The sequence below is a fragment of the Nansenia antarctica genome (genome assembly GCF_963989245.1).
Source record: "Nansenia antarctica genome assembly, chromosome: 1".
NCBI classification, from domain to species: domain Eukaryota; kingdom Metazoa; phylum Chordata; class Actinopteri; order Argentiniformes; family Microstomatidae; genus Nansenia; species Nansenia antarctica.
In genome coordinates, this window is record NC_137674.1 from 345,001 (window position 1) to 357,500 (window position 12,500).

Consider the following 12,500-nt stretch of genomic DNA (forward strand, 5'->3'; position numbering starts at 1 on the left):
GAGCGGCTGGCTGGGGGGTCCCAGTGGAGAGGTTTGAGAACCACAGCCTTAGACACTGGTTAAAAATCCGGTGGGAAGTTCTTGAAACATGGTCATTAACGTGTCTTGGGAGTGTGTTAGAGCCGTACTATTATGTTGCCTGAATAAACTGGGACAAGGTTGGGACGGAACAGAGATGGTGCATGCCTTCATGTGCCGTCTCCGTTTATCAATGCTGTTGTTCCAAGACTCGGATAGCTAGGATCAATCCTATGGGTATGGAAGAGATGCACTCAAGTACACTTTATTAGGAACACTATACTAATACTGGGTAGGGTCTCCCTTTATTAGGAACACTATACTAATATTGGGTAGGGCCTCCCTTTATTAGGAACACTATACTAATACTTGGTAGGGCCTGCCTTTGCTCTCAAAACAACCTAAATTATTTGTGCATTGACTCCTCAAGATGTTGGAAACATTCCTTTGAGATTCTGGTCCATGGGTAGGCCACTGAAGAGCACTGAACTCATTATCATGTTCGTGACAACTGTTGCTTTGTGACATGGTGCATTATCATTATCATTGTGGCCATAAATGGATGCACATGGTCAGCAACAATACTCAAATGCGGCTGTGGCATTCAAACGATGATTGATTGGAATTAACGGGCGCAGTGTGCAAAGAAAACATTCCCCACACCATTACACCACCTCCACCAGCTTGGAATGTTGATGGGAGTACAGGGGTTCCTATTAAAGTGTTCGGTGAGTGTCTTGTGTTTTGCTGAGTAACCAAATGGATAGTGCGCAACCCTGTGGTGATCAGAACTGTGGTTTATGAGACATTGTATTTTTACTAGTATTTATTTTGTAAATTATTATACTCTTTACATCCGCTATTTCTACAACAAGGCTTCAAAACCACAGGGGTTGTGACATTATGTACTGTAATGGCTATTATATTGCGCAAATAGTGGTCCTGTGGCCTTCTTGTATTTGTCGTGTACCAAATGTGAAGACTGGGTCGAGAATGGATTAATGAATTTGCAATGACATTTTGTACATGAATGGAAGAAGACAGATGCGTTGAGATGAATGTAATGCAGGGCTGTAAAAACAGACTCGCTAAAGTGCAAAAAGATATCATTAGTAACGGTTAATAAAGGAAGTCACATAAAAACAACAAGCTTCTTTTTTCATTCATGTTTGGATGTTGACTGGCTAAACACACATTTGGCAAGGAGATTAAGGTGGCCAAACGACAGTACTCCAGGAAGCTGGAACAACGATTTGCAGACAATTCACGTCTACTATGTTCCAGTTCTGCATCCAGTTGAGTGTGTGACTCAAGTAGCTTGTGCAAACCCGGGAATCTTAGGGCATTTAGCTCAGGAAGAGGGTCTATAGGCTGTTCGATCTTTACACAATTCTAAAGGATTGTGGTTGTGTAGTACCCTCGAAAATAATAACCAATAATATGGTTATTATAACTATTAATTATAACATTTATTTTAATGCAAAGTTGCCAACTAATAATTATTTCTACAGCCAACTGTAAGGGGTTAAATTGAGATCAGGACTGAAGAGGGGAGCCAATGGCGTTGTGTTTAGTAGGTCAGGTGGTGTCTGCCCAGGTTCATCTAGAGGCCGCTCCCGCTCTGCCTTCAGAGCAAACTTGGGAAGAGAGAAGCTAGTCCTGTTAATATCCTGTGTTTTCCAGGTTTGTTACAACGTGAAAAGCACACAAATTAACTTTTAACTGTTATTATATTAATGTAGATATGTTTTGAGTAGAGATATGTTTTGAGTAGATTTTAGTGTTTAGAATCCGACTTTTGAGTAACGTGAGAATTGTGCCCGTTGCCTTTCTGTATTTCCATTGCTAGCTAGCTGCTAGCTGCTAGCCAGGCGTCCAAGCGGCACGTTAGAACGCGGTCAACACCGTAAGATGAAGTGATTTTCCTGAATACACTTGACAGTCATTTTGATTAGTATTTAGAAAGTTTGTTGTTTATATTTGATGCCAATAGGCTAATATTACGTTTTGTGAATGTTTTAGTCTTAAAGTAAGACTGCAGTTTAAATGGTATTATATTGCTATATCCCAGTGTGTCGTGATGATAATTTGGAATAGCCAATTGAGAATGTTTTTGAGTGAGACACTCTTGCCACAGAATAGTAGGCTACTGTATGACTTGGTACCAGAATAAGTAGGTCTATTATGTTTATTGAAAAGTGTGTGTTTATAGATTGGAGCAGGGCTCGACAGTGCGACTGTTTTGGTCGCATTTGCGAGTGAATATATTTCTGTGCGACTTGGAAATACATTCAATCGCACCAGTGCGACTAAAAGACTGCTGAACTACTGTCATGCGCAGTCAATCTTATGTGCGTTAATAAGATCACAGCGCATCTAAACCAATGCAATCCTTTGAAAACAGACACGTGACCCGCAAGCACAACAAGCACGCATTTAAAATCCTGTCAGAAAGAAAGACCGCTGTGAAAATGAATCCGATTACGGCATACTTTAGGAAGGCTAATGTTAGCACCGTTCCTGACAGAGAGGAGGTAGAGGGGGGTAGTGGGGACATTACAGTTTGACTCGTGTTCTGCGGCAGTATGGGCGGGGTCATCCCTATGTTCCCCGGGTCCTATGTTCCCCGATTTCTTAGAAAAAAGAAAAAAAAGGGTTCTATGTTCCCCGCGTCCGTGAGAGTTTTTTTTTTTTTTTTTCATTTTATTTAAAAAAACAACATACACAAATACATAATCATACTGTGTTTTTTTTTAAACAACATACGCAAATACATAATCATACTGTGGATTACTAATTGATAGACATTTACAGGAAATTGCAGGAACTATTATACATAGGGACAAAATGATTATGTGTACAACATTATTATATGAACAAAATGAACAAAACCTTTTGTAGGTAGGACACTATTGGACCTCGGCCCAAATCTAGTACTGAAGCTGACCCCCCATGCTAAACCATTTGGAAGTACAGTATACTAGGACTCCAATTCAGACACACTGGGGGGCTGTCACAAATCTACTAACTCTAATCAGCCTGGGGCCTCATTCATAAAAAAGTACTTGAACGTCATCTTTGACTTTCACGTAAGCACATTTTTCTAAACGGACGTAAGCATTATTTATAAAACGGGCTAAGATGGTTTAAAGTTGCGTACGTGCTTCCTTCTATAAATACCAAACATACTTGGAATTGAACGCAGGTGAATGAGGTTTGTATTAACGCCCTGTGATAGAGGCTCAATTATAGCGGCTGAATGAAGCCAAGTGCTATAATATAATATAATACAGACAGACAGACAATACTGACAATATTATATACTGTCTGTATTATATTATATTATAGCACTTGGCTTCATTCAGACGCTATTTGAGCCGCTATCACAGGGCGTTAATACTATATTATAGTGTAGGCGTGCGTCTGGAAGCGGGAGAGGGCAGTAATACCACGTTCATTGATAAAATGACATAAGGGATGGAAAGGGGGGATGGCAGTTTTAGAAGGGGGGTGATTTGGACTGTTTTTATTTCAGGGGGGGTGCCATTCCCCCTCATCCCGACTCAACTCGAAATCCAGTATCATTTAGCGCGTGGCCGGGCAAGGCATAGGCATGTTGAAGAGAGATAGACAGCTCCGGAGGGATATAAAGAAAGACTGAAATACAATCATAAACATTAGTTCCCTTTAAATCTTGAATTTAACCCATTTTCTCGGCTGGTAACAACATCGTTAATTTTATTACGAGCCACTTAAACTTCGCATGAATTACAGTAGGCAACGTTTTTCCAGTGCGGCTCACATGCCTGTAATAACTCCGCATAACCAGTAGGTAATGTGCGTAAGCAAGTTGAATACTCGACGTCGAGCTACGATCGTTTCCACGATCAAATTGACTCACGTTGAAATTGTATAAATCACTACGTTGACGTGGTTTTCTACCTACGACACGGGTAAGATCAAAATTTGATCTAAGCACGTTCTATGAATGAGGCCCCTGGTCTCACACGGCAGACGTCAGAATTCGACGTTTATGGACAAACGTCGAATTCTGACGTGAGATTGCATCCAAGCGTCGAATTCCGACGTGACATTTGCATCCAAACGTGACATTGGGGTAGCTCGTTCTGATAGCGCAGGGGTGCGCCTGTTATGTGCGCCTGTCGGGGCTTCTCTCGGGATTATTCCATTTTGAATTGGAAACCCTATGGTTACCCTAACCCTAACCTTAACCTTAACCCTAACCCTAACCTTAACCCTAACCCTAACCCTAACCCTAACCCTAAATGTGGCCTAACTAATTAATGCAAGTGCAATTCAAAATGGAATAATCCCGAGAGAAGCCCCGACAGGCGCACATAACAGGTGCACCCCTGCGCTGGTGTTCTTTTAGGAATATAAGATTTTCAATTCCATCTAGAAAATGATCTATCTAGGGAGTTATATAAAATGCTGAGACAATACTATGACATTGATTATTACATAATATATATTATGTATATTGATACATATGATTATGTATTTGTGTATGTTGTTTTTTAAATTTCAGATTTCAGATTCAGATTCATTTATTTATTCAAGGGACAGTGCATATTAATAAAACAAAAATAAATTGTAAATACGCCAGAGTTAGCCCGAAAGCTAGTTTTCATCCGCAGTCCCTATGCCATGATGTTGTATACGGCTCCCTGGAGGAAAAAAGTACATTTAAAAGATAAAATATAGGTAGACCTAGGCACAAAAAAGTAGACAGGACAAGCATTTAGCTTAAGGGCATAACATAGGGGGTTAAAAGAGCATACATTAATCATAGGCGGTTAAAAGGAGGGTACATATAAGCAGAGGGTTAAAAGAGCATACATTAATCATAGGCGGTTAAAGGGAGGGTACATATTCGGTAAGCAGACTAAAAGCAAGCAAGATATACGCACGGTAAGCAGACTAAAAACAAGCACACAGACTGTACAGGTAAGACATGTTAGGCAGTACACAGACAGGCGGTACACATGACATACAGGTATAGGACAGGACATTTCAATGTTGGCAGGTGTGTGTGTGTTGATCATCCACTGTTTTAGGTGCTTTCTAAATGATTTAAAGGTGCCTAATTCTTTAAGGTGCCCTGGAATCAGGTTCCATTCACGTGCCCCTCTAACTGACCAGGCAGGTTGTGGGATTTGCTTGTGACCAGCTTGTTATGCAGTAGTTGATGTGTGTGAAGATCATGGCGTGGACATACATGGTAGCTGCCTCTGTTGACATGTAGTCCCTTAAAAAGCGGAAGTTGGACAGATTGAACTTGACAATTTTACAGACCTTTTTGATATGTGCCTTAAAAGTGAGGTTGGAATCTAACAGCACCCCGAGATATTTGAACTCGTTCACTACTTGTAGTTGTTCCCCTGAGATAATGACATATGCTTCTTCAGCAGAACGGTTTGTTTTGGTAAAAAACATGCTGACCGTCTTGGAAACATTAAGTTGGAGACGACAGTGGTTCAACCATGTAGTCACCTGAGCCATAGCTTTGGTAAGTACAGCAGCTACCTCCGTCTTGGTCTGACCATGTACAAAATAGTACAGTGTCGTCAGCATACATTAGTGTATCAACCTCAGGACATTGATATTGATATTGACATTGATACATATGATTGACATTGATACATATGAGTACCGTATTTTCCGGACTATAAGTCGCGTTTTTTTTCATACTTTGGCTGGTCCTGCGACTTATAGTCAGGTGCGACTTATATATCAATAATTCATAATCTCTGACTGACATGAACTGACATACGGTAATCTCTGACTGACATGAACCAAGGAGTAAACATTACCGTCTACAACCACGAGAGGGCGCTCTAGGCGTGTGACAACGAGTAGGCCTACCACTGAAAAAGACAGCTGATGACACAAACAAAATGGAGTCAAAAAGAAAATCCTATTCTGCAGAATACAAACTGCAACTTGTAAAATATGCAGCCGAAAACGGTAATCGAGCAACAGAAAGAAAGTTTGGAGTGAGTGAGAAACTTGTGAGGGACTGGCGAAAAGCAGAGGTTACTCTCACTGCCATGAAGAAAACGAAGAAAGCGATTCGCGGGCTGAAAGCTAGATGGCCAGAGATGGAGGAACGAGTCCACAGATGGGTGCTTGAACAACGTGCTGCCGGGAGAGGCTTGTCAACAGTGCAGTTACGTCTCCACGCCCTGGCAGTGGCCAAGGAGATTAATATCAATGACTTTGCTTGTTGGACTCGCTGGCTTGTTATGTCCGTTTTCGCCTATTCAGCCTCCCAGGTAGGCCTATGTTCTTTATTAATGTGTTCATCTTTATTCATTAATGTGTTACGTTAACATACCGGACACCTATTGAGCCTGTTGTTCTGTGTGCTATAATATGTACGGTGGTTGAATAACTGTTGTGTTACGTTAACATACCGGACACCTATTGAGCCTGTTGTTCTGTGTGCTATAATATGTACGGTGGTTGAATAACTGTTGTGTTACGTTAACATACCGGACACCTATTGAGCCTGTTGTTTTGTGTGCTATAATATGTACGGTGGTTGAATAACTGTTGTGTTACGTTAACATACCGGACACCTATTGAGCCTGTCGTTCTGTGTGCTATAATATGTACGGTGGTTGAATAACTGTTGTGTTACGGTATGTTAACATACCGGACACATTACATTTTTGGGCATTTAGCATAGGCCTTATTCCATAGCGACTTTACAACCAATTTAGCCTGTTCAGCCTCCCAGGTATGTTCTTTATTAATGTGTTAATATTTTTATTTATTTTTTATTTTAATTGTTTTATTCATCACATACCGGACACCGGTATTCAGCGGCATTCAGCCTGAGCCTGTTGTTCTGTGTGCTATTGTGTAATTGAATAACTGAATGTTTTTGAGAAATACATTTCTACGGTAAATAAATGCGACTTATAGTCCAGTGCGACTTATATGTGGTTTTTCCTCTTCGTGACCCATTTTTTGACTGCTGCGACTTATACTCGGGTGCGACTTATAGTCCGGAAAATACGGTATGTATTTGTGTATGTATTTGTGTATGTTGTTTAAAAAAAACAAAAAAAAAACAGTATGATTATGTATTTGTGTATGTTGTTTTTTAAATAAAAAAAAAAAAAAAAAAAAAACGGGGAACATAGAACCCTTTTTCGGAAGCGGGGAAGCGGGGAACATAGAACCCGGGGAACATAGGTACGCTCCCCTCCAGGCTCAACCATCGGATGGAAATGTGCTGGAGTATTTCCATGTACTCACTTCCATAGAACTCACAAAATTCGACTTTTACCTCTTAATTTCCATCTAATCAAAATGTTCTGCATTTAATTTGTACTATATTGTGACTGGGACTGGTTAAAGTGCATACCTGTCAGGTAACCTTTCCGATTGGTGCTACCTCTAAACCAGTATCCCACATCCACTGTGAGATCCTCTGGATCAAATCCAGACACCTGCAATACATGATGATTCACAATCACATTACATTTTGGTCATAGATTCATTACAGCACAACAAACCATTTTACTTGGCATTAGGTTAACAGATAGGTAATTGAAAGCATACATGGTTATACTCGCCTCTAAGAACGCCAGCCCAGCTTTGTGGACAGTGTTGTGGACGATGTGACAGGGGCACCCATGAAGATGTTGCCATTTTCATTGCGAATTCTGGAGGCAATGGAATTTCGGACTCCTGTATTGACCGGTGCATTTGTGACGGGGTGTATCTTTGCATGAATCACTCTCAGCTGGATGGCTCACGTTCATTTATTCTGTAGAAAACATACAGTGCATCAATTTGTGGACACGGTTGCAGGGTCATCAGGCTAGATTCCAGTCAGTGTTTTCAGATGAACTGAGCAGGATCACGTTGCGTCCCACGCTATGCACTGTACAGCTGTATTTACACAGCATCCGGGTCACGGATATACCCCGGATATACCACGTCATTAAACCCCTAGAGGGCGCAGTTTAGCTCTATTTTAGCTATAATTGAACTTGAACTTTCTACTCCGTTACACATTGTCAACGGACAAACTCACACAGTTTCCCCATCGTATGGCGTGTTTCTCCATGACCTCGTTCATCTTTTGGTAGATGACTTCAGCCGTGCCACAGCTACGGCCGCTGGTGGTGCACATATCCAAAAACCGATGGACAACCTTTCTAGTGTCATCGTTGTATACCCGCACAGTGAGTGGGTTCATCTTCTCTCGTCCTGCAATGATAAGGTACATGTCGATCAGATTAAAGCTACACGTCAAACTAAAGTTTGGTGAATTACAATATCTACAAAATGGGTGCTGGAAAGTATGGAAAATATAAATATAGGCTGTCAAAAGTAATACCTGTGTCGTTTGACCCATCCGTGATCAATGTGAAAGGATTTTCCCTCATCTTCATGACCAACTCCTTTATAAAATGTGGTGCCACTGCCTCATTTATAATGCACGATGTTTTTGTGCGGGCACACTTATACTTCTGTGCAGTGGGGGAATCTTTAAAACAATCTTTCAGCAATGGGCCAAAATGGTCTGCCACTGCAAAAATGGCACATTGTGTTCAACCATCGTCACTGCCACCTTTACTTCAGATCTCCTTGTCTGCAACAGAAAAGGGTTAATTTAAGAGCTAAATCATGTTAAACAACCCGCCAGTAAAGCCCAGCCCATACACTATATACAGTATATATATATATATTTATTTTTTTACCTCTTGTAGCTTACCTTGGCTTCTTGTGTTGTCATGCCACCAACAGAGGCTGGGGCATAAAACTGTGCAATACTACTTGCTGCCTACAGTGCCTTTTCTTTGGCCTGATGCCTGTTGCCTTGTATATGTCTGTTGACATCTGTGACCCCTTGATGGGCACAGGAGTGCTCCTGCTTGCACATACAGCACCAATAGTGGGAGCTGGTAGTGCCTGCGGTGATGATGAATGGCCATTTCGTTGTCCACTCACTTTTGAAACCAGACCTATAGGTGGCTGCTCCAGTATGAGTTCTCTGATTTTTTTCTAGTTTGCTTCTCCTCCGCCTTCTTCTCCACTTCCTCCTCCACTTCCTCCTCCACTTCCTCCTCCACTTCCTCCTCCACTATCTCCTCCACTTCCTCCTCCACTTCCTCCTCCACTATCTCCTCCACTTCCTCCTCCACTGCCTCCTCCACTGCCTCCTCCACTGCCTCCTCCACTGCCTTCTCCACTGCCTCCTCCACTTCCTCCTCCACTTCCTCCTCCACTTCCTCCTCCACTGCCTCCTCCACTTCCTCCTCCACTTCCTCCTCCACTGCCTCCTCCACTGCCTCCTCCACTTCCTCCTCCACTGCCTCCTCCACTGCCTCCTCCACTTCCTCCTCCACTTCCTCCTCCACTTCCTCCTCCACTTCCCCCTCCACTGCCTCCTCCACTGCCTCCTCCACTTCCTCCTCCACTTCCTCCTCCACTTCCTCCTCCACTGCCTCCTCCACTGCCTCCTCCACTTCCTCCTCCACTGCCTCCTCCACTTCCTCCTCCACTTCCTCCTCCACTTCCTCCTCCACTTCCTCCTCCACTGCCTCCTCCACTTCCTCCTCCACTTCCTCCTCCACTGCCTCCTCCACTTCCTCCTCCACTGACCCTTCGCTGCCCACATTGAAAGCAGGTCTGCCTGCTTACTGCTCCCTGCTTTCTGCTTCGATGACATCTTTAAATAGACAAAATGCAATGATGATTCAAAATCAGAAGTGCTGATTTGAGGAAGTTTTTACAACTAAACATGACATAAAAAGCACAAGAAAATCCGTCTGAAACATCGCCCCCGCCCCCGCCCACCACCAGGGCCAACATCGTACTTCGCTAAATATCCTATTACGAGCTCACTGCTCACAGTTTAGTTTTACAATTACGAGCTCACAGTATCAATTACCTCGCAAGCAGTTAAGTGATTCAATTTTTAATCAAGAACCTGGATTCTAATTCGAATGAGGTGAGATGTACCTACCGTTTTGGCTGTCCGCTTCAAGGAATTTCAAAAATAAAAGTCCCGTAAAACTAATTGTTATTTCTCGCCGTGAGAAATAGAGTTGCGGCGTGAGAGCGTGAGAACTGGTTGAAATGCGTGTGTCTCACGGTAAATGCGTGAGACTTGGCAGCCCTGCTCATGACCAAATGTAATGCGCTGCGCTCAAATGTAATACACATTGATTTTATTTTGGCACAAATATGCCGTATTTTTGCATTGTATTTAGTGTTACACGTGTATTGCATTCCGATGTGTGTATTGCATTTGAATGTGGCACGATCCACCCTCCATAAGAAATCAACTACCCTAGTAGCAATGTTGGCATATGGTGAAACAAAGAAAATGTCTAATTTGCACAGTAGATGGTGCTATTAATCTGTATGATGAACCTGGTTGCTGAGACAAGAATGAAAGCTTCATTACTACCATACAGATTAATTAATAACTACCAAACAGATACTGTTTTTAGCTGCAGGTTTTATTTAAAAAGTCACAAAAGTTCTTGACAGCTCAGCTTTTATTCAACAAGATTTTATTTCATAAATTCAAATTTGTAACATTACCATATGCACTGTACAGAATCAACATACAAATGTAATAAAATAGAATACATGCTCCTATGATACATTGTTTTATTAACACCTGGAGCCACTAAGCATTGATTTGACACCAGATGTATCGGAGACCTAATAGAAGTACACTTCATAAATTGTAGCAAATGGTGGCTAAACATCAATAAAACAGCATCCATTCCTGTTTCACATCAAACTATAATCACATGTATATTTATTCAGTAGCAAAGGACTATTTTTCATATCAATGGCACTCTGGCAGTATCATATTATGCAATGCAATGGCATATTCTAAACACCTCTTTTGACATACAGCTTAAAAAAAACAACAACAACAAAAAACGTTGATTCAGTTCCCACTGAAGCGGGAACCGATTTCCATTTTGGTGTTTGAATAGAAAAACACATTTGTATGCACAAGGCTTTGTACTGTAGCTTCTATGCCATCTCTGGTTTAATTGTTCAAGTTTCTATAGAGGCTGTCATTTCCCCTTCTGAAATGTCATGTGCTGTGAATGAACATCTTGCCCTTTTGTCTTACCCTAAAAAAAGCATTGTGTCTAATTTTGTCTATTGAGTTCTATAAAGACTTTACAGTAGGCAGCAGTGTCGTGTTTCATACATCAGTTACAGATATTCAGACAGGTTTGGTTTTGGTTGGAGCAAACATTTGCATACGCTGGTCTCTGGAGAACCAATGATTATAATACTGCTTGGTGTATTCCACAATACAATTTGGTGGTGTGTTCCATAAAGTATGTCATGTTTCATCAGCGCATGTGCATTTTTGTAATAATAGTATATCGATGGCCGAAACGAAAAACCTCCTATCTGCAAATGTTCTAAACGCAAATACAAACGTCAAAACCTCCGATCTGCAAAAAAATAAATAAATAATATTAACACATACTATAGTAATATAGTCCCCAAACAGTGTATTGGTTCCTTAACAAATTGGTATCCTTAACAAATAACATTATGCAAGAAAACAAGAGAATTTTTTTTCCCCAGTTTTCCCCCAAAAAGTGAATTTTGCAGATAGGACGTTTCGCGTTTCGCCCATCGATATGTGGCTGTGTGCGTGGCAGGTTGAGGCAGACATGAGGTCAGTGTTCTTTGGGACTCGTCTCAGTCCCTGCCTCTACTACCTCCGCCTCAGGCTCCAGGTACATGCGGCTGAGCTGTTTCACCAGGCCCTCCAGCTCCGGGTTTCCTCCCAGGTCACTGATGAGGCGGTAAGCCTCGGCCTCCAGGTCCCGCAGGGTCTGCCTGGTGTAGGCGAAGGAGCCCACCTTCTCCAGGTAGTCCACGCAGTAGCGCTTGATGTCCACGTTCTCCGTGCGCTGACGCAGGATGTTCTGCACCTGGGTGCTCTCGGGGAACGACCAGATGGCGTGGATGGTCGGGAAGGAGAACTTGCCCTCCGTCAGGTCCTCGCAGAAGCTCTTGTTCTCGCTGTACTCCCGGGAGTTCAGGTTAGCGTAGTCGTCACGGATCTGGAAGAAGAGCCCCAGGGTGTCCAGGAGGGGCTTGAGGTCGCGGTCCCACCCGGAGAAGAGCTGCATCAGGCCCACGGCCAGGCCGAACAGGCCCCCGGTCTTCTGGAGCACCATGGTGCGGTACTCCTGCTCCGTGGGACAGGTGTAGGTGTCCCGCCAGTGGATGTCCAAGCCCTGCCCCCGGTGCAGCTCCAGCAGCTGGCGGGTAAAGACCCGGACGGCCTCCGGGTGGTCCAGGGTCAGCACCTTCTCCAGGCCCAGGAAGTACACGTAGTTGGCGGAGTTGATGACGGAGGGGACCCCGTAGATGCTGTGGGCCACCGGGAAACCCCGCCGCAGCTTGGAGCTGTCCTCGATGTCGTCTATCAACAGGCTGGCGTT

The 12,500-nt window shown here is 42.9% G+C and overlaps 1 protein-coding gene across 2 annotated transcripts in view; it reads right to left on the reverse strand.

Moving 5' to 3' along the window:
- Positions 1 to 10,774: 10,774 nt before the first annotated feature.
- Positions 10,775 to 12,500, reverse strand: part of ggps1 (geranylgeranyl diphosphate synthase 1) — a 25,440-nt gene continuing 23,714 nt past the window's right edge. For both annotated transcript variants that reach the window (XM_080536997.1, XM_080536996.1), the window contains exon 4: positions 10,775 to 12,500. This exon is cut by the window's right edge and continues 30 nt beyond it. In XM_080536997.1, the coding sequence (XP_080393123.1) occupies positions 11,727 to 12,500 (774 nt within the window). In that variant the 3' untranslated portion in view covers positions 10,775 to 11,726.